Source organism: Malus domestica, chromosome 08 (assembly GCF_042453785.1).
Source record: "Malus domestica chromosome 08, GDT2T_hap1".
Lineage (NCBI taxonomy): Eukaryota > Viridiplantae > Streptophyta > Magnoliopsida > Rosales > Rosaceae > Malus > Malus domestica.
The window spans coordinates 28,718,266-28,743,531 of NC_091668.1; the positions used below are offsets into that span (position 1 = coordinate 28,718,266).

General features: G+C 38.0%; 4 protein-coding genes and 1 long non-coding RNA gene across 5 annotated transcripts; 3 read left to right on the forward strand and 2 right to left on the reverse strand.

Moving 5' to 3' along the window:
* Window positions 1-1,787: 1,787 nt before the first annotated feature.
* LOC139198158 (uncharacterized) lies at window positions 1,788-2,360 on the reverse strand. The gene has a single exon (XM_070826426.1). The coding sequence runs from the start codon at window positions 2,358-2,360 to the stop codon at window positions 1,788-1,790; it is 573 nt and encodes a 190-aa protein (XP_070682527.1).
* Window positions 2,361-6,014: 3,654 nt separating this feature from the next.
* On the forward strand, window positions 6,015-8,147 carry LOC103428921 (protein ROH1D-like). The gene is made up of 2 exons (XM_008367052.4): window positions 6,015-6,259; window positions 6,482-8,147. Exon 2 carries the CDS (start codon window positions 6,629-6,631, stop codon window positions 7,823-7,825), a length of 1,197 nt encoding a protein of 398 aa, XP_008365274.3. The 5' UTR covers window positions 6,015-6,259; window positions 6,482-6,628; the 3' UTR covers window positions 7,826-8,147.
* A 36-nt stretch (window positions 8,148-8,183) lies between these two features.
* On the reverse strand, window positions 8,184-11,591 carry LOC103428922 (bZIP transcription factor 12-like). Its single transcript, XM_008367053.4, has 4 exons — window positions 10,652-11,591; window positions 10,458-10,529; window positions 10,316-10,345; window positions 8,184-8,770 (listed from the first exon to the last, which is right to left on the reverse strand). Exons 1-4 carry the CDS (start codon window positions 11,369-11,371, stop codon window positions 8,690-8,692), a joined length of 903 nt encoding a protein of 300 aa, XP_008365275.3. The 5' UTR covers window positions 11,372-11,591; the 3' UTR covers window positions 8,184-8,689.
* Window positions 11,592-13,603: 2,012 nt separating this feature from the next.
* LOC103428942 (sterol 3-beta-glucosyltransferase UGT80B1) lies at window positions 13,604-23,003 on the forward strand. Its single transcript, XM_029107318.2, has 15 exons — window positions 13,604-13,758; window positions 13,879-13,950; window positions 14,236-14,338; window positions 14,418-14,542; window positions 14,893-14,963; window positions 15,540-15,621; window positions 15,813-15,914; window positions 16,124-16,179; window positions 17,008-17,042; window positions 18,800-19,016; window positions 19,241-19,456; window positions 20,968-21,027; window positions 21,210-21,249; window positions 21,358-21,570; window positions 22,293-23,003. Exons 1-15 carry the CDS (start codon window positions 13,678-13,680, stop codon window positions 22,350-22,352), a joined length of 1,533 nt encoding a protein of 510 aa, XP_028963151.2. The 5' UTR covers window positions 13,604-13,677; the 3' UTR covers window positions 22,353-23,003.
* A 1,073-nt stretch (window positions 23,004-24,076) lies between these two features.
* On the forward strand, window positions 24,077-24,921 carry LOC139197949 (uncharacterized). The gene is made up of 2 exons (XR_011583365.1): window positions 24,077-24,479; window positions 24,591-24,921. It is a non-coding gene; the product is annotated as an uncharacterized lncRNA (long non-coding RNA).
* The last annotated feature ends 345 nt before the right edge of the window (window positions 24,922-25,266 follow it).

The following is a 25,266-nucleotide window of genomic DNA, read 5'->3' on the forward strand; positions in this document are numbered from 1 at the left end:
GCAGTGGGTATATGTGATCTTGTCGCCTTTACTAGATTATTAAAAGCATTCGGCATGCTTTGAGCAATGCTCTGAAGATCTATAATTCGTCGCACCTCAGTTTCAGATTGGGCAGTGTGGGGATCTAAATAAGACATAGTGGGAGTATACCACGACAATTCGCGACGTTCTACAGGAATGTTAGCATGCTTATCTCCTCCTAACGACGGGAAAACTATCTCATCAAAGTGACAATCCACAAAACATGCGGTAAAGAGATCTCATGTCAAGGGTTTAAAGTAGCGAACAATTAATGGCAAATCATAACCGACATAGATTCCCATTTTTCTCTAAGGACCCATTTTGGTACGTAGTGGCGGCTCTATTGGCACATAAATGGCGCACCCAAACACCCGTAAATACGGGATGTCAGGCTCATATCCAGTGACCAATTGTAACGGTGAATGTGGGTAGCGGTGGGCCTAAGGCGAACCAACATAGTTGCATGTAATATTGCATAGCCCTAGGCAGATATCGGCAATTTGGTTCTCATAACCAAAGTCCGAGCTATCAATTGAAGGCGCTTTATGAAAACTTCTACTAGGCCGTTTTGGGTGTGAATATAGGGTAGAAGATGTTCCACATCAATCCCTACTGACATGCAATAATAGTCAAAAGTCTGTAATGTAAACTTTCCAGCGTTATCCAGTCAAATTGACTTAATCGGATAATCAGGGTGGTGAGCCCTTAGCTTAATGATTTGAGCTAGGAGTTTAGCTAAACGCAACATTGCGTGTGAACAACAGGCAAACATGTGACCATCGTGTCAATGCATCAACCAACACCATAAAGTATCTTAATAGTCTGCAAGTTGGTTGGATAGGTCCACAAATGTCTTATTGAATCCTCTGTAGAAACTTAGGGGCGTTGTGAATGATCTTTGTATGTGAGGGTTGGGTATTCAACTTCCCTTAAAAACACACTTTGCATGGCGGAAGTCCAACATAATGATGTAACCAATGCCCATGTGAAGATTTGAGGATACATCGCATCATGTCACGTTTAGGATGTCCTAAACGGTCATGCCAAAGCAACAAAGTGTCCTTGAACTCAGGCCACACAGTGGGCTTCTATGCCATGAATGGTTGTGATGTACAACCCACTCGGCAGACGTTCCAACTTCTTGTGAATACACTTCTGGCCATATTCGTACAAAGTGATACAAAGAAATTCATAACCATTATCTTCAGTGGTTTCAATATGATATTGATTATCTTGAATATCTCTATAACTCAGCAACGTTCTTTCAGAACGTGAAGAATAGAATGCCTCCTTAATGGTTAAAATAGTACCATTGGACAACATGATACGTGCCTTTCTGTATCCTTCAATTAGGTTGGATGGGCCTGAGAGAGTTTTCAAATGAGCTTTCTTGGGCATTAAGTTAGTAAAATAGTGTCGTTCACGCAAGATGGTGTGCGTGGTTGCATTATCTACCAGACAACTAACTTCCCCACTAAACATACCTAGAAATAAATTGATTGAATTGGTCACATGCATAAATATAAGTCCATTCATTCAATTAAGCAATTCGAGAAAATAATATCCATTCAAATAACAATCCATAATTCAAAGCAAACCAAAACCAAACAAATTATTCCAAATACTTAGAAAAATTGTTCAAAATTAAACCATAAACCTAGAAAAATAGGGGGGGAAAGGGTCGGCCACTCCTAGTGGGTTCGGCCACTAGGGGTAAACACCCTAAAAACATGTCTAATTTATTCATCCATAGAAGCTGACGCCTCCTAAAAATCCAATATCTCTATTGATGTAGTTGCATCTTTCTGATGATCCACATGTGCAAAGTTAGACTCACGACGGGAATGATACTTGGCAATAGCCTTAGGGGAAGCTTGGTATACGTATGACCAATGATCCTTTGATCCACAGTGGTAACACATGTCTAGTTCAGTATAAGCAGGCTGAACGAGATCTTTGCCCTTGTTCTTGAAGTTTGAGGCCTTATAGGCAAGTGATGGACGTTGTTGGGTCATATTTCCTCCCTTAGGTGCAGCATTCTGTTGACCTTGGGCCTGTGGTGGGGCTTGTTGTCCATTGCCATGGCCATGACTATTCTTTCGTCGTTTATGGCTGCTAGAATTGGTCGCATGTGCTTCAAGCGTGGCGTTCGAGACAGTGGATTGAGCTTGATGATTCTTCATCAAAAGCTGGTTCTGCTTTTCAATGAAAAGTAAAACAGAGATTAAATCCGAAAACTTGGTGAATTTATATGCCCTATATCGTTGTTGCAGGACAATATTGATAGCATTGAATGTCGAATAGGTCTTATCCAGAAGATCTGATTCGATTAGTTCCATTTTGCAAAATTTCAGCAGTGAACGGATTCTACAAACTTCAGAGTTGTATTCATTCATAAACTTAAAGTCTTAGAAGTGAATGTGCTGTCAGTCGTGTCTTGCTTCAGGCAAATATATGTCTTTTTAGTGATCGAAATTGTCGGCCAGAGCAAGCCAGAGGGTGCGTGGGTCCTCCTCAGCGAAGTACTTAGTCTGCGGTGCATCATGTATGTGTCTTCAAATGAAGATCATTGCATTAGCCTTCTAAGCTTAGTCAACAGGTTTGTCGGCGATAGGTGCCTCGATGGTGGCTCTAATACCCTTTGCAGTGAGATGGAGCTTCATGTCTTGAACCCACTTCATATAGTTTCTTCTGGAGACTTCTAGAGCAAAGAAATCGAGCTTGTTCAAGTTCGACATGTCCCTAAAACGGAGGGAAAAAACGTGATTAATCATATGGTAAGCTATAAACATATATTGAACATACAGGTTATATAGACATATATTGGTTTAATTTATGCATGAAAACTACAGGTTTCATGTGGTATGTTTTGAATGAAAACTTCGGGTTTCAAAGGCACTAAATTTGAAACTACAGGTTCAATTTAGTTTTATGACCAATTAGTTCATAATGAAAGGTTTCTACAAGAAACACAGAATGCAATATACTAATTTAAATATAGTGGGTTTGAGTTTCTTTGGGAACTCAAGTGTGAGAGATTCGTTACTATGAAAGTATGTCAACGATTCAAAGTATAAAAATAAATTATTGAATCGTTAATGTTTAAAAGTGATCTTCAGATCAATAATTTTGGATTCATTATTAGATTAATGGACTGTATGTCACTTTAATTAATTCAATAAATTGGGTCATACGGGGTCGATTGTAGAAGCAAAATAGTAATAAAATAATAGCATTGGGTCGAAAATACCATAGCCCAAAAAAATAGGGCTGGGTGCCGTGAGCAAAAGGGCTCGGAGGTGGGCTGTAGGCCACGGGCCGGGTTGGAAACAAAAAGGCGCAAGAGACTTGGGCCCAGCACAGGGTTGACCTGAGTGTGTCGCGAGAAACCCTAGCTAAGTTAGGTTTAGTTTGGGCTGTAGAGGTGAGCCCAGCCGCATGGGCTAACTGCTTGTTATGCGGGTTGGGGCTAAGACAAAGCCCAGCAAGCTGTGGCGTGGGCCGAAACCAAGAACTGGGGCTGCATGCCCATGTCTGGGAACAAGCCCAACATGCTTCTGGCATGCGAGTTTGGGCTTGGGTGGACCAGGGCTTTCAGGCCTATGTGATAGGGAACCCAAGTCGAGGCACAGTGGTGCCGCAATAAATCACCCAATTTTGTTTTTTTTTTTCGAATCTAGGGTTGAAAAAACCCTATTTGCTTCTAATTTGTGAATATACTTTGACTCACATATTCCACATAGAAAATATAATTGCGTAATGCATGAAACAAATATATATATATTGACAAATATATAAACATATACAATATATATATCGTAAGGAAAATATAAACATAGTGGGGTTTATATATCATAGGGAATGTTTTCATGCTTCGGGCACGTTTCAAATATCTTCTTTTATTTTAAGTGTACCTAATTAGCAGAAAACAAATATAAACCTTTGAATTTTGTGGATGATAGCCTTCTCCTACGATCCGTCAATTCCTCAGCTTCTGGCAAGAACGTGCTGATAACATGTTGTAGGCCTATTTGATTGAACGATCTTAGGGTTTAGAGAGAGAGAGGGCCGGCAGCAATTAGAGAGAGGAGAGAGTGATTTAATTGTGAGGTGTGCTCATATCACTCTATTGTACCTTTATTTATAGTAGTAGGATAGGCAAAAACCTTTCCCTTTAGGATTACAACATTTAATAGATAATCAACTCCTAATAGAAAAATAAGATACATTCCTATATCTACTAGGATTTACATAATCACATTCATATTCTAAATATGACTGCAACATTAATTATTATTTTTTAATTATGGATGTTTCAACCCATATTAAAAGCCCAATATTTTACAAAAATTATCCTATGGATTCGTGGAGGTGGCTATTGACCATTTTGGTTCTCAAATCTCCACGGGAAAGATACGCTTAATGTGGAGAAATTTTTAATTGTGACGAAAACATAAATGGTGCATCACGTGTTTTAATAGAAGTTGTGAGAAATTTTATTTTTTAAGTTATTAACTTTTTAGCACACATATTCCACCATTTGTATAATGACACGTGATGTACCACCCCGTGTACCGATCACACTAAAAAATCTCTCATGTCATGTGACACCTCAATTTACAGGTCATCATAAGAAAAGTCTTTTACCCTTTATATGATATATGGCTCGCTTGAAAGTGTTTTTAAAATATTTGAAAGTGATTTTAGAGAAAATGTTATTGGGTTTCGAATATACTTTTCCTACAAAAAGCACCAATTATGCAAGAAACACTTAATGAGGTATGTTATGTGATAGCTCAAATTACGATCATCATAAGAAGTCTTTTAACCTTAACATGATATATGGTTTGTTTGAAAGTGATTTTAGAGAAAATGTTACTGAGTTTCGAAAACACTTTTCCTGCAAGAAGCACCAGTTATCCGCTTGTAGTAGGAAGTACTTCAAGTATATTTGCGTGATTCACTTACATTTTTACTAAAGATTGAGTCCAAAAACATGTTCACGAAAAAAGAAACAAAAATCAACCATTCTAAAAGTAGTTCCAAACGAGTCACTATTTAAACAAGGCAACCCATCATGGTCACCCGATGGGGAGCAATAACTCCATAACTCTTGGCCCATTCATGGGCCTAACCCGCAACCGAGTTAGCCGGAGTAAAATTATCTCCACTTCAAATCTCCTACTCATTGCTCTCCTCCTCTCTCACTCTCTTTTTTTGTCCCTTCATAAAAAAATCAACATAGATGTTGACGTAATTTAATTGTAACCGTTCAAATAAAATAAGAGAAATTTGAAAAAGAAAGAATCCGACTCCAAATTAGCTACCCAAAAATCATGAACTCTGACTTGCGTCGTCTATCACGTCTCTTCCACTTAAACGGCTAATTAAACAAATCTACGTGATAATGGCCCAAAGAACACAAGCTGCATGTACTTCTATCAACTAGGATCACACTTCAACTTAATCATTATAAGTTTAGTGGATCAAAATCAAGTTTTAGAAAGTAAAATATCGACAAAATATCGACTTTTGAGTTTTAAGTGACAAAGTTTAATCAAAATCGAGTTTCAAGAAGTAAAATGTCAGCTTTTGAGATGTCGGCTTTTGAGTTTCAGGGACAAAGTGAGATTGAAATCGAGTTCCAACAAGCGTAGTTAAAAATATGAAACTTTAACGAAAAGTTGCCGGTATTGTTCACTTTAACGAAAACCACATTTTTACACTAAAAAATTAATCATGGTATCATTCACTTTACCCTTTATTTTTTCCTTATCGTTAAAACTCAAAGTTTTCAAACAATTTTTATAGTTTTCGTTTAAACCTTTCAAAAGCGTATTTTGACAATTCGTGAAATACATGTCAAAGTATCACTTGCATTCGTAATCAGTAAATTCGTATATAATACTTTGTTACACAACTCGCGTACGTACATTTCAGAAATACACGTGATTTTTCAGACACGTCATCGACTTGTCAAATTTTCCTTTTGTTTTGTTCTTAAAATATATTTCCGCATCTGTCGCTCCTGGATTTTGGGTTTCGAAGGAAGCGAAGCGAGAGGGCTGAGCTGTGAAGATCCACTGTTTATATTGTTTGTCCGAGTCCGAGTCAGTGACTCAGTAGGCGCGCACATGTCTGCCTGTCTGTCTTCAATTATTCTCAACAAAAACATTCCTGGAGAGCGTTGAGAGTTGAGCTTCTGAGTTCTGAGCCTCCCTTCCAAGCAAAACCAAAGGTACTTTTCTTTTCTTTCACTTCTCAGAATTTAAAATTTCGATCCTTTGCCTCCTGAGATTTTCTGGATCTGGGTTTTTCGTGTTATTGCATTGTAGAGGTGGGTTTGTTCTTCGATTTTGTGTTAGGGTTTCAAATTCTTTGCATTTGTTTTGAGTAAAGGTGGAAGAACAAAAGCTTAAACTCGCGAGTTTTTTAACTGATAAACCTGAATGAATTGTAGGTGGATTTTAAAATGTTGTCGATTTTTCGCGGTTTGGTGCATCGAATTTAGCTGAATTGGAGGTGGGGTTCTGTTGGTTTTGTGAAATCTGTGAGTTGTGTGAGTATTCAGAAGGGTTTGGTGTTGGAATATTGTGGCATTGTCACCATGCCTTCGACGCACAATCAGGGTTCTTCTTCGCCTATGACTTCGATTGGTCGCTCGATTTGGAGTCGGCGAGAGCCATTTCAATCAGAAGAAGCTAATCAGGAGTTGAGTGAGCTGGAATTAGAGGTTCAATCTTTTCAAAAACTTGTTACGGACCTGTTTCATGACTTGTCAGCTGCTGGTGCTGATGAATTGCTCTCCATTGCGTGGATTCGGAAACTTTTGGATGTTTTTGTTAGCTGCCAAGACGAGTTCAGGGTTTTATTGTTGAAAAACAAGGTGCAGGTTTCTAAACCACCGTTGGACCACTGGGCGGATGAATACTTAGATAGGAGCTTGAAGGCACTTGACATTTGCAATGCTGCTCGTGATGGGATTGACAAGATTCGTGCGTGGCATAAGCATTTAGAGATTGTTCTGTGTGCCTTGGAGTCGCGCCAGAGGGCATTCTGTGAGGGCCAGTTCCGTCGAGCAAGAAAGGCTTTGGTGGATTTGGCACTTGAAATGCTTGGTGAAAGAGACTCTGGGTCTGTTTTTTCTCACCGCAACTGGTCTTTTGGGCGTAACAATAACACAAGAAAGGATGCTCGCCGTCGCCAACACTCATCTGGGAATCCAACTGGGCATTCCCGCTCTCACTCGTGGAGCATATCCCATTCTTGGTCTGCAGCTAAGCAGCTTCAGTCAATTGCAAGCAACTTGGTAGCACCTCGTGGAAACGAGGTTATTGCAACAAATGGTCTTGCAGGGTCTGTTTTCACAATGAGTTGTGTTCTCACGTTTGTTTTGTTGTCTCTTGTGGCTGCGATCCCATGTCAGGATCGAGGTATCAGCACTCATTTTTCGATCCCGCCGCAGTACTCCTGGGGCATCCCGTTATCCTCACTTCACGAACGGATAATAGAGGAGTCTAAGAAGCGAGAGCGCCAGAACTCTCACGGGTTGCTGAGGGAGATTTATCACGTCGAGAGATGTGCCCGCCACATGACAGACTTGATGGATCTGGTTCAGTTCCCGTTAAAAGAGGAACAGAAAGTGGAAGTCGAGCAAGAACTGCAGGAGCTAGCATCGATTTGTGAAAGTTTTAAGAACGGACTGGATCCGCTGGAACGCCAAATCAGGGAAGTATTCCGTCGGATTATGAATTGCAGAACTGAGGGTCTCGAACTTTTGAGTCGCGCAAACAACCCGGAGTAACTTAAAAGAGAGAGTTTCTACGGAGCAAGAAATGTACAAATTTGCGAATACATTCGTTGTTTTGCATATATCCGAGTTTGCAAGGAGAGAAGGAGTATATCGGTCAGCAACAATACAGAGGTTAAACAAACACCGTGAAAGAATCTCTTCGGTTTCTCGAGCAACATGGTAATTCTTTGTTTCTGGGACTTTTGGTAAAATGAGGTATGTATGTCACAGTTTGGTTTGTATATGTTACGTTCTAAAAGTCCTTTGCAATATTCTTACAGTTTGGTTGTAGCTCCGGATCGTTTGATATATAAAACTCAGTCCTATTTAGTTACATACATACAAATCGAAGCTAACACATAATCGGAACTTATCAAAACGAATACTGATCAGCATCGGTATATCACATTCGAAAACAAATCAACATCGGTAAACCAAATTCGAAAATCAAATCGTGAACGGGTTTTAGTATCATGTACCATATGGTTCCTCACTCGAGCATATCATTTAAGAGTAAACAGCAACATTAGTATAAATTAGTCCGTCGTCTAGCTCTATCGGCTTGCCCTTCAACCGGCATGAAGGGCAACCGGGCCTTCTGTAAATGAGGTTATTTTCTACAAATACTAATTACAATGAACCTGTCAAGTGTTTGAAAAGGATCTCCCACAAGCCGTCAACTGAGAGCATCCACAGTTACTTGTATTGAAATTGATCCAAAGCTTCAGCTGTACCTGCTTCTCTTTACAAAATCCGCTTCGACTACCAAAAGATCAACCAACAGCTAATCGACCCTTAATCTGTTTTCCTTCTTTAAGTATTTATCTACCAAATTCCTTTTATGTATAACCGCAGACCACACGGTTGGTACCGCATCTACCAGTGTACCGAATGTACTCTCCGAAGAACATGTGGTGGCCTCCGCTTCTCTACAACAGGAATGAGGTTCTCCATGAGCTGCAAGTGCAGACAGAATGAGAGAGAGTTAGATCATTTACTAACACTTGTAAAATGCAGCTTTAGATGTATATAAAGAAGATATGATCAAAATAAAAGGATGTATATAAAGAAGACAATGTAACATCGTCGAATCTAAATCACGGACTGCAATGCATTGTAGTTTTGGAATATCTTCCCGAACAAGGTTGTTTGACTTGTAAGCTATACAACTCAATACTAAGCAACCAGAGGGCGTATTCTACGAGTGATCGCTAAGAATGGCAGTGTGTAAGTGCAACCTAGTCTGTTTTCAACAATAGTATAGGGATGCAGCAAAACAGGGCCTTTGTTTCATCGATAAATCCGGAGAAAAAGCCAAGAAAAAGAATCCGAATTGTGAACATCTTGCATCTCCTTGTAAAAAAATTAACATATACTAAATAGTGTTAGAAAATCAGACCAGAAGATGAAAGGGTGACATGCAACTTAGGTTCCAGATATAGGCCAAACTTCAGCCTGATCAAAATACTAAAAGCTTTTGCTGATATCACCTCTTTTTGCAGTTAATTCAGTTATTTAACGATATGTTAGTTGATTGGCCACGTACAAGTTCCGGTTCACAAACCAAACAACTAACAAACTAGGTTGTATGCTCGCATACTAACTGCAGCATACACATATCAAAACCCAGTCCCAACTTTCTTCTTATGGTCAAACCACAATATCATGATGCTAAAATACCAAAAGACGTTTGAAAACTTCAGTTAAGCGTTGTGCCATTTAAATATAATGACAACTTAAGAGCTCGTTTGGATGTGCTTTTAAAATGACTTAAAGCATTTTTGGTGAAAATGTTTTTGGAACCAATCCCTAGTAAAAATGCAAGTAAATCCTGGAAAAACACTTAAAGTGTTTCACAGAAGAAGCACATAACTGGTGCTTCTTGCAGAAAGCACTTAAAGTGCTTTTGGAACCCAAAAACATTTTCTCTAAAGACGCTTCCAGCCATTTTAAAAGCACATCCAAACGAGCCCTAAGCCTCTCTGATTTGATTATACGAAAAGCTGCCATGCTTCTTACTGAGAAAGCATACAGATGTGGCCATAGAGTTGTCTCCCTCATTTCTCTTGCATCAGAAAGACTCCAAGGAGCAAATGAATACTCTTTTAATGGATTTTGTTGCATTTTATGAAAACTAATCCTAATCTTGTTCAGCCATAATGATTTTTTCTACCTATCCCAAGAACCCCCTACGTAAGTGATGGCAATGTTCGTAAATCAAATATAAACTTTCGTTCTTCCCAATTGAGGTATTGTTTCTACACAGAAATCTTCACAATGCAAGGTCAAAAATCAGTAAAGCTAGAAAATAACTCCTATCAAGTTGATTACGTATTTTAAACTTAAAGCTGATTAAAAAGGAAAGTTCCAAGCTTATGAACTGGAAGCTGCTTATGTTCAACATGATCACACCTACGAATCATTTCCGAAATTGAAAACCATAAAGAATAAATCGATACACACACTAAGGCAGTTCACAATTCATAGATGTAAAGTACATACCTGCTTAAACCTCTCCTTCTTTTGCTCAGCCTGCATTCAGAAATCAGAATTCATACGGAATTAGAGCGAAAAAACTTTCTTTTAAACAGAATGGTAAAAGCATATGATCAAATTTTAAGAAATGATTGAAGAATCAATAGACCTGTTGTCTGAGGAGCCGCGCATTTTCCTCCTCCAGCTGCGTTACCAGAGATTCGAGCTCTACGGTGTAAGCCTAAAATCGCAATTAAAACACGGCAATTTCAATAAACGATTTCAGATTTCTGTTTGTTTACAATCAATTTAACATTTTCTCAGAAACCAAACAAACATGGTCAAGCAAAGACTGAATCCAACCTGCTTCCGTTCCCTGGACCGGGCAGCGGACTCTCTGTTCTTGATCATCCTCCTCTGCTTCTGCTGCGTTGCCTTATCGAGTGGAGCTTCCTGCACGGCTCTCCTCTTCCCAGCCCTCCCTCCTCCACCACCACCACCTCCGCCTCCGCTGGCACTTGTTGTCCCGTTCGCGTACACCAGCTGACCCTGAGCAGCCGAAGGTGGAGGAGGAGGCTGCACCTGGAACTGCCCGTACCCAATCGGAACTCCGCCGGCATTCACGCTGACGTCCTCTTCCCTCACGGCCCCAGCCCTGGTGAGAAAGTCCTCCAAGGTCATCTCCTCCATCCCACCCCCACCACCACCTCCTCCCTCTCCTCCCCGCACCTGATCCCCGCCATCTCCCTCCGCCACTCCCACCTCCTCCTCTCCCACTCCCACTCCCACTCCAGCTCCTCCGGCGACGATCTCCTTCCAGACCTCGTCGACGGACCTGGCCTCGGCGTGATGATGAAGTTGTTGATGGTGACCATTGTCGTCCATGTCATTTCCGGTGCCAGTCCCGGTGGAGCTGTAGATGTTCCTAAGGATGTCGTCCATGGTCATGGATTGGTGCTTGTGGTGACGGTTGTCGTCGTCGTCGGCCAGGAAAGTGGAGAGTGAACATATAGACGACTCCCTCCGCGGCAGATCCGAATTCGCGGTTGAAACCACCGCCATTTTCGAAGACGTCGCCATCATCCTCGCAACTCTCCCCCGGATTTCCAGCCCTCTGATTTGATTCTTCACCTGATTTCTTTTTCTTCTTCGACGAAGAATTCCGATGAATCTTTTTTTAATTAAAAATAATTATAATTAAACTGCTTTGGAATTCCTTCCAAAACCAACAAACAAAACGAACCAAAAGTCGTGATGCCGTAGGCTCTACTCTCTCTCTGTGTTTCCTACCACCTGCACTGCTTACTCGTTTACCATTATTATTATTATTATATTCAATTAATTAATCCTTATCCAATCACTAAAAAGTTCTTAAAAACTTTATGTTTTAACGAAAATGACAAAATAAATATATAAGTGAATAATATCAAGAATGACTTTTTCAAAGTAAAAATATCATTTTCGTTAAAAATGAACAATATTAGAAATGTTTAATTAAGATTCCTTTATTTTATGCTTTCTCGCTTTACACTCTAGTCTGTTTTTTTTTCCTTTTTCTTTAGCTGACTTTTAGTGCTCCATAGTTCATAAAGCGATTAAAAGGTAAAAATGTCACTTAGCATTACATATCCGCGTAGATAAGCTCACACCAACCCGTCAATTTGAGATACAGTTTGGAATTTTCCTTGGATTTGGACATCCAAGGCTAGCCGGCCCATCAGAAGGGCACCCTTAGGCTCCTGTGCAGAGTACCCGTTGGGACTGGTTCGTATTTCAAAAATAAAATTTCAAATTAACATCTCCACTATTGGATTAGTGCTTATATTTTATATATCGTTAAAAATGCTACCTGTATCCCAATTATTTATTGGCTTTTTAATCAAAATAGTTCTTAAGATTGATAAAACTCCTTACTTGGTCTTTGAGGTTTAAAATTGATAGAACTGATTCCTAAGTTTGTCCGCCGTCGATCATTTTAGTCATTATGTGAGAAATCTCTATTAAAGTGAGGGTATTTTGTCAAAATTACCCTTCCCTCTCATAACACTAAATGATAAAATGACAAAAATACGCTTAATTTGTTGTCAAATTAATTTGGGTCATTGTTTATTAAATTGAGGGTATATTTGTCATTTTGATCCTTATTTAACAAAGATTTTTCATGGAATGACCAAAGTGATTGACCGTGAACAAACCGAGAGACCAGTTTTATCAATTTCAAATCTCAATGACCAAAATGAGGAATTATGCCAATATCAGGGACCATTTTTTACTAAAATGCCTTTATATTTTATTTTTTACAAGAAAACGACACGAACATGGCAAACACGACCCGTTTGCCAGGCTATTTGTGGGGTCCACAAGAAATGGCAACAGTAAAAGGAGTTCCCAAAGGAAGAGGATCCCTTCGGATCCACTTTGTGGGAATCCTAGGGATCCCCACATCCAAGCCGTTCTTCGTACATCGTGCGGCCAGTTTTCGTCAGATACTATTTGTATTTAATTTTAAATAAAAAAAGTCAAATAATTTTTTACCGTACAATACACGATAAATGACTAGGATCCCTATAAAGTAGATCCGGATGAGATCCAATTCCGTTCCCAAAATTGGGGTCGTACGGATGAGATAATGAAATTTAGCAACAATTGGGCTCGGGTTGGGAGTGGTTTTGGTTCCTAAATTCTAAATTTTGGGTTTTAGCAACACACATTAGAATTGGTCTAAATGCCTTAAAATTTGGAACCCAAACATACCCTTATTTCCTCTAGTGACGTTTAATATTGTCATGTAACTCCATTTTTCATTGCTTTTGATATCCACGTCACTTATAAAGAGACACACTTATCAAACACTTATATTTTATTTCACAACTGATTATTTGAAATTGACAACAATACTTATATGTATTTGATACAATTCTCATTTAACAGTAAAAAATAATTCATGTGAATATACGTATTTAATACAATCACGATCTGCCACTTAGTATTACGTCTTAGTGGTATTTCTATTCACTTATAAGTGAGAGGTCTTAATCTTATGTTTGAGCCAAATGCCAATTCGAACCAAATCATCATGTTAAGCCCATGTAAGACTTAAGGTTAGTTTGACATTGCTTAAATTTACCAAATACTCTTACACTACTTTTTTTACTAAAAAGTACTGTTAACATTGTAGTTTACCAAACACGTATCTGTTTATTTTGCAGAAACAATTTTGACAAAAAAAGACATAATAATCCCAAACTAGCCCGTAGCAAGGCCCAAGTTGAACATTAGTGAAACAACTTATATTGGGTAGTACGGAGTGTGGCCCTGTGGGCTCGTCACTTAAACCTTGTTAAACAGAAAGCATGGTCTGCATTTGCAGAAGCTAGTAGGGAATAGTAATGGAGGTCGAGACGGAGAGGACGAAACCTGCTGCTGCGTTCATGGCCTTTGGTACCAAAGGCGATGTCTATCCAATTGCTGTAAGTCATCATCCCTTTCTCCCACTCATTCTTTCCCTTTGGTTCCCGAGAAAATGCAAGAAATTGAAACATTGCCAGAATCTAATGACGGTTTTTGCTTCTGCGGTTTGCACTTTGCAGGCCATTGCGGCGGCTTTTGCTTGTGATCAGATACTGTACGATGTCGTCCTTATCACGCATTCAGCACATGAGGTTTGTTTGATAGTATACTATATATGTGTATGTATGTATGAACACTTCAAACTCGATATTTAGAGAAAAACCCAATATACTTTGTACACCAAAGGAATTTTACAATTAAGAATTAATTAGAGCATGACGATTCGATAGGGGAGGGTTTAATTTTTTATTATTTTTTTCCCTCCAATTGAGCTTTCGAAGTGTTTTTCTATGAAAACTTATGATTGTAGGGGTCTTTTTTCTAATTTACTAATTGTTTTTGTAATTGGTTGGTTGTTGTTGTGACTTGTAATGTAGGACTTACGTTGTCATTTAGCCGAAAAACATGTTTCGTATCTTCCAATTTCATCACCACCTGTTGTCCCAATCCATCGGGAACATGATAGTACAGAAGAACCAGGTTCAGATTGCTCCGCTACTCTCTCGTTGTTGTTCTCTCAGCATGTGTAAAGTTGTCATTGGATGTTTTGTTTTACCAGGTTCTTTGGAGAAAATCATGTTTTCTGCTGAACACAGACAAGAATGTTGTTTGGCAGTGGAGAAGATATTTGGATCAGGCCCGAGCATGGAGGGTGATTTTATACTGATCAATTTCTTTGCTTTGGTACTTCCTTATTGCTGGTTTTTCCACTCTTTATCCTTTCCGTAACTTACGTCATAGGCATCTGTTCTATGGATGAATACATTGTGCATGAAAGAAGAATAAATTTTGAAAGGCTACATACAGGGATGTCAAATATTAACAAATAGAAGTTTTGTATGGTTATCTGGTTTTCCATTCAAGTTCTTACGTAGGTTTTATTGCCGGCTCAAACATCTTGAACATCTGCATCTCAAGTTAGCATTATGTTAAATTTTATTCGACCCTAAATAAGTATTGCATCCAACTAGACTTTCTGACAGTAGGTATAATGACGAGATATCTAAATTGGTTTCAATTGCTTGATGGTCAAGGAAGGATGGAGTATTGCAGAACTTTTTCATGTCCGTTGCATAGTTGCTGCTCCTTATGTTGTTCCATATAGGTACTAAACCTTTTGTTTTATTTTATTTAAGTTGAATATTGATCTTATGTAACAATCAATGTATATATGGTGACTGGCCAGCCTCAACTGTACGCGTTTTAATATGGAATCTCTCATGTTTATGAAGATCTTGGAGAGGCGGGGGGATTAATATTAGGGCCACCTTGAAATTCTACTGCATAATGAGTTCCACTGATCATATAGAAAGGAAAATCAGTATTTGACTTTGTGTTTAATTGTATGAAGATGCATATAGGGTAGTGCTATCCACACACCCATTTTTACTTCTCACACACCCCTCTCAATTTTCGGTCGTCAAATCGAATGAATTGAAGAAGATTAATGGCCAAAAATTAACGAGGGTGTGGAAGAAGAAAAAATGGATGTGTGAATAGCCTACCCTACATATAAAGTCAGGAAGCAATTATTCCATATCCTCATTATCAAATAACTAGAGCAACACTATTGTGTATAGGTATATAGAAAATCCAAGGAATAATGTAAGAACGTGTAAGTAGCTATAACGTTTTGAAGTTCTGGCTTGATGATTTGTTGCTGCTTCAAATTATGTTCCAGTGCACCTTCGTCGTTTGAGCGCCAATTTGAAAAAGAACTTCCACTTTTATATAAATACCTACAGGAAGCTCACAACACTAAGGTACTTTATTGTTTGTAGAGTAATATTTGAAATAATGTTGATGTAAGTGGTATTGATCTGCCTTAGGAATTGATGGTGTACAGCATCGCTAACAAGTGAATTTCAACTTTAGTACCTTGTCTACGTAATATAAATTAAGTTTGTTACCTGCAAAAATAACATTCTTCTTTTCAATTTTTATATGCACATAGGTTTGTTGGAAAGATGTGATCCACTGGATGTGGCCGCTTTTCAGCGAGTATTGGGGATCCTGGAGATGTGACGATTTGAATTTGAGTCCTTGCCCTTTTACGGTTAATATCTTTGACTTGAAACTCCTTAATGCATTCAGTGTATTGTAACAGTAGTTCTTGAGGACCAACGTTGACACATTTGGTATTTTTTCTGCAACGAGTTGTTCACTCATCAAATGAAGTTTGTACCACCTTAGCTGAAAATTGTCTATCACATATCTGCTGTAATTATATTTGAACTTGTGTAATTGTTTCTTTGTCAAATGCAGGATCCAGTAACAGGTTTACCCACTTGGCATGATAGGCCTCCATCTCCGCTTCTTCTGTGAGTTCTGAGTTTTCCACTTGCACATAGGGTACAAGTAACAAATTTACAATTCTGGAGAGAGAGGGTTTACCCACTTGGCATGATAGGCCTCCATGGCTCCATCCCCCCTTTTTCTTTGAGTTCTGAGGTTTCAACTTGCACATAGGCATAGGTAACAAAATGAACATTCAAAAACATTCAAAAGCAGAGAGAGAGAGAGAGAGAGAGAGAGAGGGTTTACCCACTTGGCATGATAGGCCTCCATGGCTCCATCTCCCCTTTTTCTTTGAGTTCTGAGGTTTCAACTTGCACATAGGCATAGGTAACAAAATGAACATTCAAAAACATTCAAAAGCAGAGAGAGAGAGAGAGAGAGAGAGAGAGAGAGAGAGTACCCACTTGGCATGATAGGCCTCCATGGCTCCATCCCCACTTTTTCTTTGAGAGAGTACCCACTTGGCATGATAGGCCTCCATGGCTCCATCCCCACTTTTTCTTTGAGTTCTGAGTTTTCAACTTGCACATAGGTATAGGTAACAAAATGAACATTCAAAAGCAGGACCCAGTAACAGGTCTACCCACTTGGCATGATAGGCCTCCATCCACCCTTTTTGTTTTAGTTCTGAGTTTTCAACTTGCTCATAGGTATAGGTAACAAAATGATTTAAAAGTGTTGATTATCTTTCTGCAATTATCTGGTAAATACTGTAGATTTTAAAGTTCCATGTGAAAAATGGCTAGTTTTCCATGCATCTATTCAAATAAATGTGTGTTATTTATTTAATTCTTTGCTGGAAGAAGTTATTTATAGTTTCTATTCTGAAGATTTTCCTCACTGTGTGACAGGTATGGATTTAGCAAAGAAATAGTCGAGTGCCCTGGTATAAATGTTTATACAATTTTAAACTTGTACAAATTTCTTTTATGTCTGTATTGTACAGTTGTACTACTGAATTCATAGGTTTGATATAGGATACTTGCGAAGGTGATGGTTTTGCATATCATGCAACTAGGTAGAAAATCAATCTCTAGCTAACATTCTCAAATCCCTTTTATTTACTGCTCTTGCTTTAGCCTTTTGAAATCTCTTACCTTCTAACTTTGTTGTAGCCCTAAACTTTTTACACAGGTTGCACCAAGGTGCTCCTAAACTTTCTACTTAAAAAAATTGCCCAGGAAAGGTTTGTATTGTTTCATTTAGTGGGATGAGAGGAATTCAGTGATGAGAATGAATAATAGTCCCTTTAGAGATTAAGTAGAAGCATATTCATAATGCAATCATCGTTGAAGGCTTGGAGCCAAGACTTATAGAGAAATCTGAGAAAAGCCTAAGAAATGACAGAGGAAGATTTTGATAAACAGTGAAAATGGTGCTAAAAACTCTGTTAAAGGGTTAAAGCAGAATAGGAATTGGTCAGATGATATTTTCTTTTACTTCTAAGGTCTCTATATTATGAGTTCTTGCATACTTCCCTAAACAAATCATTAATTACCTTAGCCCATAAATATTACTCATGGGAAATATAAAAGGCTCTTGAACTCTTTTCTGATTTTCAGACGCTTATCTCGGCATCATTAATTTGTTATGTGTCATTTTCTCTGTGAAACAACTCGTCCCTGAGTATTAGTTTTTTATGATAGCTTCTTCATCTTCTCTTTCATCGTGCTGAGAAAATTTGTCACTAGTTTGAAGCATAGAGGATGGAGTCAATCCCCAATTTTTGGGTGCCTACTTCATAAGTAGTTTCATATTTAATGAAGACAAAGATAATGTTATTTTCCCGAGGTGCACTGCTTTGTTATCAAACTTACATGGTCTTTCCAAGAGTAGATGGCAGGATTCTGTGTCAAGCACGTCACACAAGGGATTGTTTGAACTACTGTGCGAAGCTTACTTTGATTGCTTTCTTGAACTTAGTGATTCTGTATGACCATGGATACGATTGCACTTCAAGTTCACTTTTTCTATATCTTCACAGAAAACCTCAGAAAGGTTTCTTGGCATTATGACAATGATTCTACAATCTCTAGAAACTAGGGTACGGATTCAGTAAGGATATGTCAATAAGATAATATTATTAAGTTCAATGCTAATCATACATGACCCCTTTGTCCAGGCACCCTATTTATGTTTCCTCACCACACAAAAGAAAACACAAAAAGTTGCAAATTATACTATTTACATCATTCATAATACTATCTTTGCTCTCATTTTCCTCACGTGTAAATAATACAGCATCCCATTCTTGTTCAGCAATGAAAAGATTTGCATTTTCTTATATGGTTTTCCCATATATCTTGACTGTAATAGTGGTGTCACACTAGAGTGTCGGCGAAAATCCTAAAGTCAGAGTTGACAATAGCCAAGGGATATTTCAATTTTGAATACATATAGCCAAGGGATACTCCATACCTAAAATTTAGGAGTGCTTCACAGCTTAAATAGCTTCCCCCGGTCATTTTATGCTGAGTGATTTTTACTATAATCAATGCATGCGACTTTATCATTTATTAATTTTTCGTAAATGCTACGGTAGATCCTGTCTCTTCTTTTGAATATGGTCGATCTGGTCAAGTGGTCAGTCACGTTTTGTTCCTACTATGTCAAAATTCTCACTGGTTTTTAGCACTTTGACAGGTTATTGGCCATCAAATGTTCGGGTTTGTGGCTTTTGGTTTCTCCCAAATGAATGGCAGTTTTCGTGTAAGCAGTGCAGTGAACTTTCCAGAATTGTTTCTTCAGAGCGTCTTTACACAAAAGATGAAATGTGTTCAGCTCATGTTCAGTTAGAATATTTTTTGAAGACCCCAGTGTCTATGCCACCTATTTTCATAGGCCTGAGCTCAATTGGAAGGCAAGTTCTTTCTCTAATTGGTTCCTTAGCTACTTCTTTAATGCATTCTCAGAATTTACTTTACAAGAATATGAGGGACTCTGGATGTAATTGAATTATTACATGCTGTAGTCTTGCGCTATATATAATTAGCTTTCTTTGTTCTCCTTTGTACAGGTTAATGCACGATCAACTCGTATGATTTACTGAAATACTGATATCTGAGTTTCCCATTGTGCATGCAGCATGGGATTTTTAAAAAACACTCAAGCGTTTCTTCGTCTTCTCCAAACTGTCTTAGAGATAACAAATTACCGCTTTATCCTCTTTACAGCCGGCTACATACCTTTAGATGCAGCAATCCGAGCAGTTTCTGCTGAGTCATCACCATATGTAACCCACAAGCAGTTTAATGACGAGTGCATTTCTCTCTTCAATGACCGACTCTTTTGCTTTTCTGGGTGAGCATCTCGTATTTATAAGAATATAAAATGAGCATTTTTTCTCTTGAAACTTGTAATGTTTGTGAATGTTTATTGGCAAACTTACTTGGAAACAATAACCTTGTGAGGATATTTGGAAAGAAAAAAGTATGTAAGCTATTTCAAAACTAAAAAAAATAAAAATAAAAACTATGCAAAAAGCTTCTTGTATGACCATCTCATTCCGATCTGCTCCCACCTGAATGTGTTTGTGATAGCAAAATCACATTTTTTTTTTCTCTTAACATGTTGCATGTAGTTACAGGACTTTAATATTTGATAACAACATAATTACTCTTCACTGTGTTTATAGTTAGTGTATGCAATAGTAAACATGGATTGCACCCTCACGGAGCCGTTTGTAACTTCTTACTACCGTATTGTATAAAAGCTGTTTGCATGGCATTTGTTGACTACTTGACTTTATGTAGTAGACTCCTGTGTATCGTGGTGTTACCTTAACTAAGGCTGACTACTGTGTACTCTTGGTATTAACCTTAACAGTTAACACCAAGATACATAGGAGTCTACTACATAAAAACCAACAAATGCCATGCGCACAACTTTTATATAGAAAAGGCATATTACCCAAAGTTGTCCTTGAGATTGACATAACTCCTAACTTTGGTCCCAGAGATTTGAAATCAATAGAAGTAGTCCCTGAGTTTATCAACCGTCAATCATTTTGGCCATTCAAATAAGGACCAAAATGACAAAAATATCCTCAATTTAATAAATAATGGGCCAAAATGGTTTGACAAAAAAAATGAGGCTATTTTTTGTCGTTTTGATCCTTCTTTAACAGAGATTTTTTACGGAAGGACCAAAATGATTGACAGTGGACAAACTCAGGGACCACTTCTATCGATTTTAAATCTCAAGGACCAAAGTGAGGAGTTATGTCAATCTCAGGGACCATTTTGGCTAAAAAGCCTATAGAAAAGGCTAAGTAACTGAGGTAACTGGTTCTCATAATAACTAAATTTCAGGAATCTCTTTTAAGTTGTTTATGACTAGCACTTATTTGGAACTTTATTAGACTCTGGATTGATATGTTAAAGGAAAATTTAGAAAGGTTGTAGAGGATCATATTTGTTCATCCAATCAATTAAGTAGATTGTCCAAACCACTCAAGTGTTAGAATGAGAGAATCCGGAAGGCAGAGTGTGTGTGAGACAGAAGAAAGGGATAAGAGTGTTTCCTTGTTTTCTCGTTCTTGTCCTTTCTAGTTGTTCATCAATTCTTGAAGCTTGATAATATATTTTTGTTGTACCGTTGATGATATAGTGGAGATTCGTTGTTGCTGCCTTCTTAAAGTTATAGCCTAATGTACTTAATTCTTGGCGTTCTTCATCTTCTTGCTTATTTTTTTGTGTTTTTTGAGTTTGATCTTCCCATCCTTAAATTTCAAAACACAGTAAGTTGCAGTGGGTTGGCGTCTGGTTATTCTTTACCTCTGCTAAATAATATTTTATTTCCTTGTTGAATAGAACTGTACCGTACAAGTGGCTGTTTACTCGATGTGCTGCTGCAATTCATCATGGGGGAAGGTGAGAGTGCTCCAACTCTTATTATATGTTCACTTAATTGCTGATTTTTTCAATGCCGTTCTAATTGTTCTAATTGAGCCTATCAATTTCTTTTTTCCTCTCAAATTACTTCAACATTTTGTAGTAATATGTAACAAGCAAAGTATTGACTTTTTATTTCCTGTTTCCTGTAAACGTGGAAGTGGCACTACTGCTGCAGCACTATTGGCAGGAATCCCACAGGTTAGTTATGGAAGTACATGCATCTCTATATTCGATCATGAACATATGTTTTCTTTTGTTAATCAAGTATATCAGTTATAACAGTCAAGAGGCAAAAACAAATTGCAGGTAGTCTGTCCATTTGTGCTAGATCAGTTTTACTGGGCTGAAAGAATGTTTTGGCTTGGAGTAGCACCTGAGCCATTGAAAAGAACCCATTTACTTCCAGAAGAAAGTGATGAGAAAATAGCGGCAAATTTTCTATCGAGGGCCATACATGATGCATTATCCCCTGAAATTAAAGAACGTGCTGTAGAAGTTTCTAAGAGAATATCTCTTGAGGTAACACTTACTCTTGAATTATGAAATTAATAATTGTTGGTAGAAAGACCGCACATGTAGATTTATATATCCTTGAATTGGAATATTTTATATGAGTTATGTCCCGTTCTGTCACTCATAGGATGTGCAAAGTTACTGTATAATTCCTATTCCTAATCCATCACCTTCCTCACTCCCTTTCTGAAGTGTCATTACGGCACTGTAATTTGAAATAGATTTGGCAGAAGGGGGAGGAAGAAGAAGGGGACTTTATAGTTTATAGTAGCGTGCAACATGTTTTGTTTATGTTTTTCAATGTTCAACGTGATATGTGTAATCTGTGATGCCATTCAATGCGTCTACAAAATTTGCGTTGAAATGTTTTCTTTGCATGGAAACAAATATTTTCTTTAGAGGTCGCACTTGGTGTGATGGCAAGTGCCTTCGCCCATGAGCGGTAGGTCTCGGGTTCGAGACTTGGGAGCAGCCTCTCCATAAATGGGGGTAAGGCTAGCCGACATTCACCTCTCCCAGACCCTGCGTAAAGCAGGAGCCTTGTGCACTGGGTACGACCTTTTTTTTATTTGTAATTTTCTACTAGGTTGGATATTCCTAGTTTCCATCACCATCGATAGTTTGGAGATCTGACTTTTATTTTGTGGTGGGTCTCTGAAAATTTGACCTGAGAACATGAATAAAAGTTGCTACAAATCTAATCTACCAAATAATGTTTTACTTTTCAGGATGGTGTCTCAAACGCGGTCAAATATATCAAGGAAGAGATCATTGGTGGTTCAAGCTGATCATTCACAATCTCTTGCACTGGCCTTCGAACATAGTTTTCAGCAATGCGGACAGGAGATTCTGAAAATGGTGGAAATGCTTACTGCGCGAAGTTTTCTTCGTATAAAGATTTGGAGGAACTAATGATGTCTGTAAGAAGTTTTCTTACTAAGGATGCCTAAATCACGTGTGCCGTCGGTGTGTCAACTGCCCATGTACTTTGAAAAGTGGAACAGATGAAAGGGTGGCATGTTTCTATGAAAGAAGATATATGGAGCATATGAAGTAGCTTGTGTTTGATATTTGGTACTTTGAAAGAGATGGTTGTACCATCTAACTCAGTTGAAAGGTTAGAGCAGAAACTGTTAACTTGACGGAAAAAGAGAACCGCCATTTTATCTCCACGAGTGCTTCTACCGTACACTTGGCGTATGAGATGCACTGATTATCTCTAGGAGTGTTTATATGGTCTGGTGATATTCATCTCCACTTGTAAGTGAAATATCTTATATTCGAATCTCGTGGATGGCGAATTCGATACTAAATTAGGTTGCCCATTGTGTGGCTTAATCGAACTTCTTCTTCCCGTAATGTAAAATATATCGTTGTACTCAAAAAAAAAAAAAAAAACAAACAAAACAAAACCTTATGGGCCACATTATTCCCTCCAATTTAGTGGGCTTGCATTTCGATTTATTAATGAAAGATCTGTAAGTAATTTTAAATCTACACAAGAAATTCAATATTTTATTACACTGGGATTTTTTTTTTAATTTTTACATGAAATTGCGGATTCAATAATCTAATGTTTTACTTTTAGCACTGTAAAAACAGAGATAAAAAGATAAACCACGAGCAAATTTAAGGGTAAAACCGTAAAACTCATGAGCTTTGCTCTCGGGCGCATGAAAGGACAAAAGATTGATTGTTTAGCGTTCCAATGTGCGGAGAAGAATTTCCATAAGACTCAGCAACCCAAGGACTATATTTACAAGGCTGTATTATTTTATAAGCTCAACTTCAATTAGGGGTTAGGGGGTAATGCTAGAAAAATTATCTACTCGAATAATTTTTCGTAGACCATTGACTACATGATGTGGTAATTGACGGTCAAATTCATTGTTTAAAGGATAATGCTATTTACACACAATTCTTTACTTCGCACACACCCTTGTTAATTGTTGTCTATTGATCTTCTTCAATTCATTTGATTTGCAGGGCGAAAATTGAAAGAGATGTGTAAGAAGTAAAAATAAGTGTGTGGATAGTCCCATCTTGTTTAAATTATTAAAAAAAGTATACAACTATCAACGACGCATCACTTGGTCTACAAAATATAGTTTAATAATATGATCTTCCAAGCATTTTCCGGTGGTGAAAATGTATTTAAAGGTTTACCTTTTTTATTTTTAATGAATATGGATTTCTAATATAGAGATTGGTACAATAGGTGGATCGAGAGAAATAAAATCATATCTTTCCCTAAGGAAATAAATATTATATTTCTAAATGTGATTTCGAATAAATTAAAATCATATCATTACAAAATCTTAAAACATTAAATTCCCGATTGACCTTCTGTAATATTAATCATCTTTATTCACCTATAAAAAGTGAACAAAAACCACATAATTGTATGCAAACTTGTCCGATTTACTGTAAAAATATTCATCTTTACTCTTTTTACATTTACCATCTGTCATTTTTCGACCTGCAACAGTCAGAAAATTGCCTGACCGACAGCAACCAGCAGTCGCATCCATCATCGACACATTGCTTAGGTCTCACTCACCCTTCACAGTTTACCAACTCTCTCTCTCTCTCTCTCTCTCTCTCTCTCTCTCCCCTCCAGTTCTCTTTCTAACCTCAAACACCAGAGCTCAACGAGTCCAATCTCCAAAGAGTATGGATTTCACAATCCAGGTTAGAGCAACGAGGAGAAGAAGAAGAAGAAGAAGCAACGGCATTCCCCATGGCATTTTCTTGACGCTGTCTCTGCTGCTCCTGCTGTCATTCCTTCCAAACCCCACAAACTCATCAATCCACATCTACGACAACCAAACCTTCAGAGAAGTCGGCAATGCTAACCTTCTCTCCGGCGGCAGCGAAGGCATCGCCGCCACTCTCTCCGCCCGTTCTTACATTCGGTATTGCTTTTTCATTTGCATTTCTTTCAGCTTATTGCCAGATCTGTGTACAATTGCTCATTCTGCATCTCTGTTATTTTTCATTTTTGCTCTCATTTGTTGTATTTGCAGTGTTCAAATACAATAAGGACCTGCACAATGTGGTATTGGTAGATGAAAATGGTTACAAAACATGCACAGCCAGCGGCAAAGAATTCCCGTCGGGAAACGATGAAATCAAACTTGCGCGAGGACAATACTACTTCATCTGCGGTGTTCCTGGCCACTGCGATCGTGGCCAAAAGATAGCAGTCACTGCTAATTAATAATATTAATAATAATTAATTACTTTAATAATAATAATGTCTTACTTTAATAATATATTAAGAATTGTATGAGGCAAAAGCCTTGACTCAATGTCTTAAGTTTAAATAAAATTAGTGAACTGTGTTTGTTGTCTGAATCGTATTTCATGACCAATCTCTCTTTTTATTTGATTTTTCTACGTTTCCAACAAAATTTGTATTTTTCCGAGGGAAAAAAAAGAAACAAATGCATTGTTGGATAGAAAAATATTAGTCAATTTACCCCCAAAACTTGTAAGACACTACTAGTGTTCTTCCTAAATTTTAATTTAGCGGTCTGGCCAATTTTTCAAAGAACGCTTACAATTGGTTAAGTTTCGCCTCGCAGTTAAATTTTCATGACTTCCATCTAGTCTTCCGTTTAATCTTCCATGTGATCCTCTTCAAAAGGCAAAAAAGGTCATTTTCTTCCCTACCCTCTTCTCTTTCCTTTTCTCCACCTA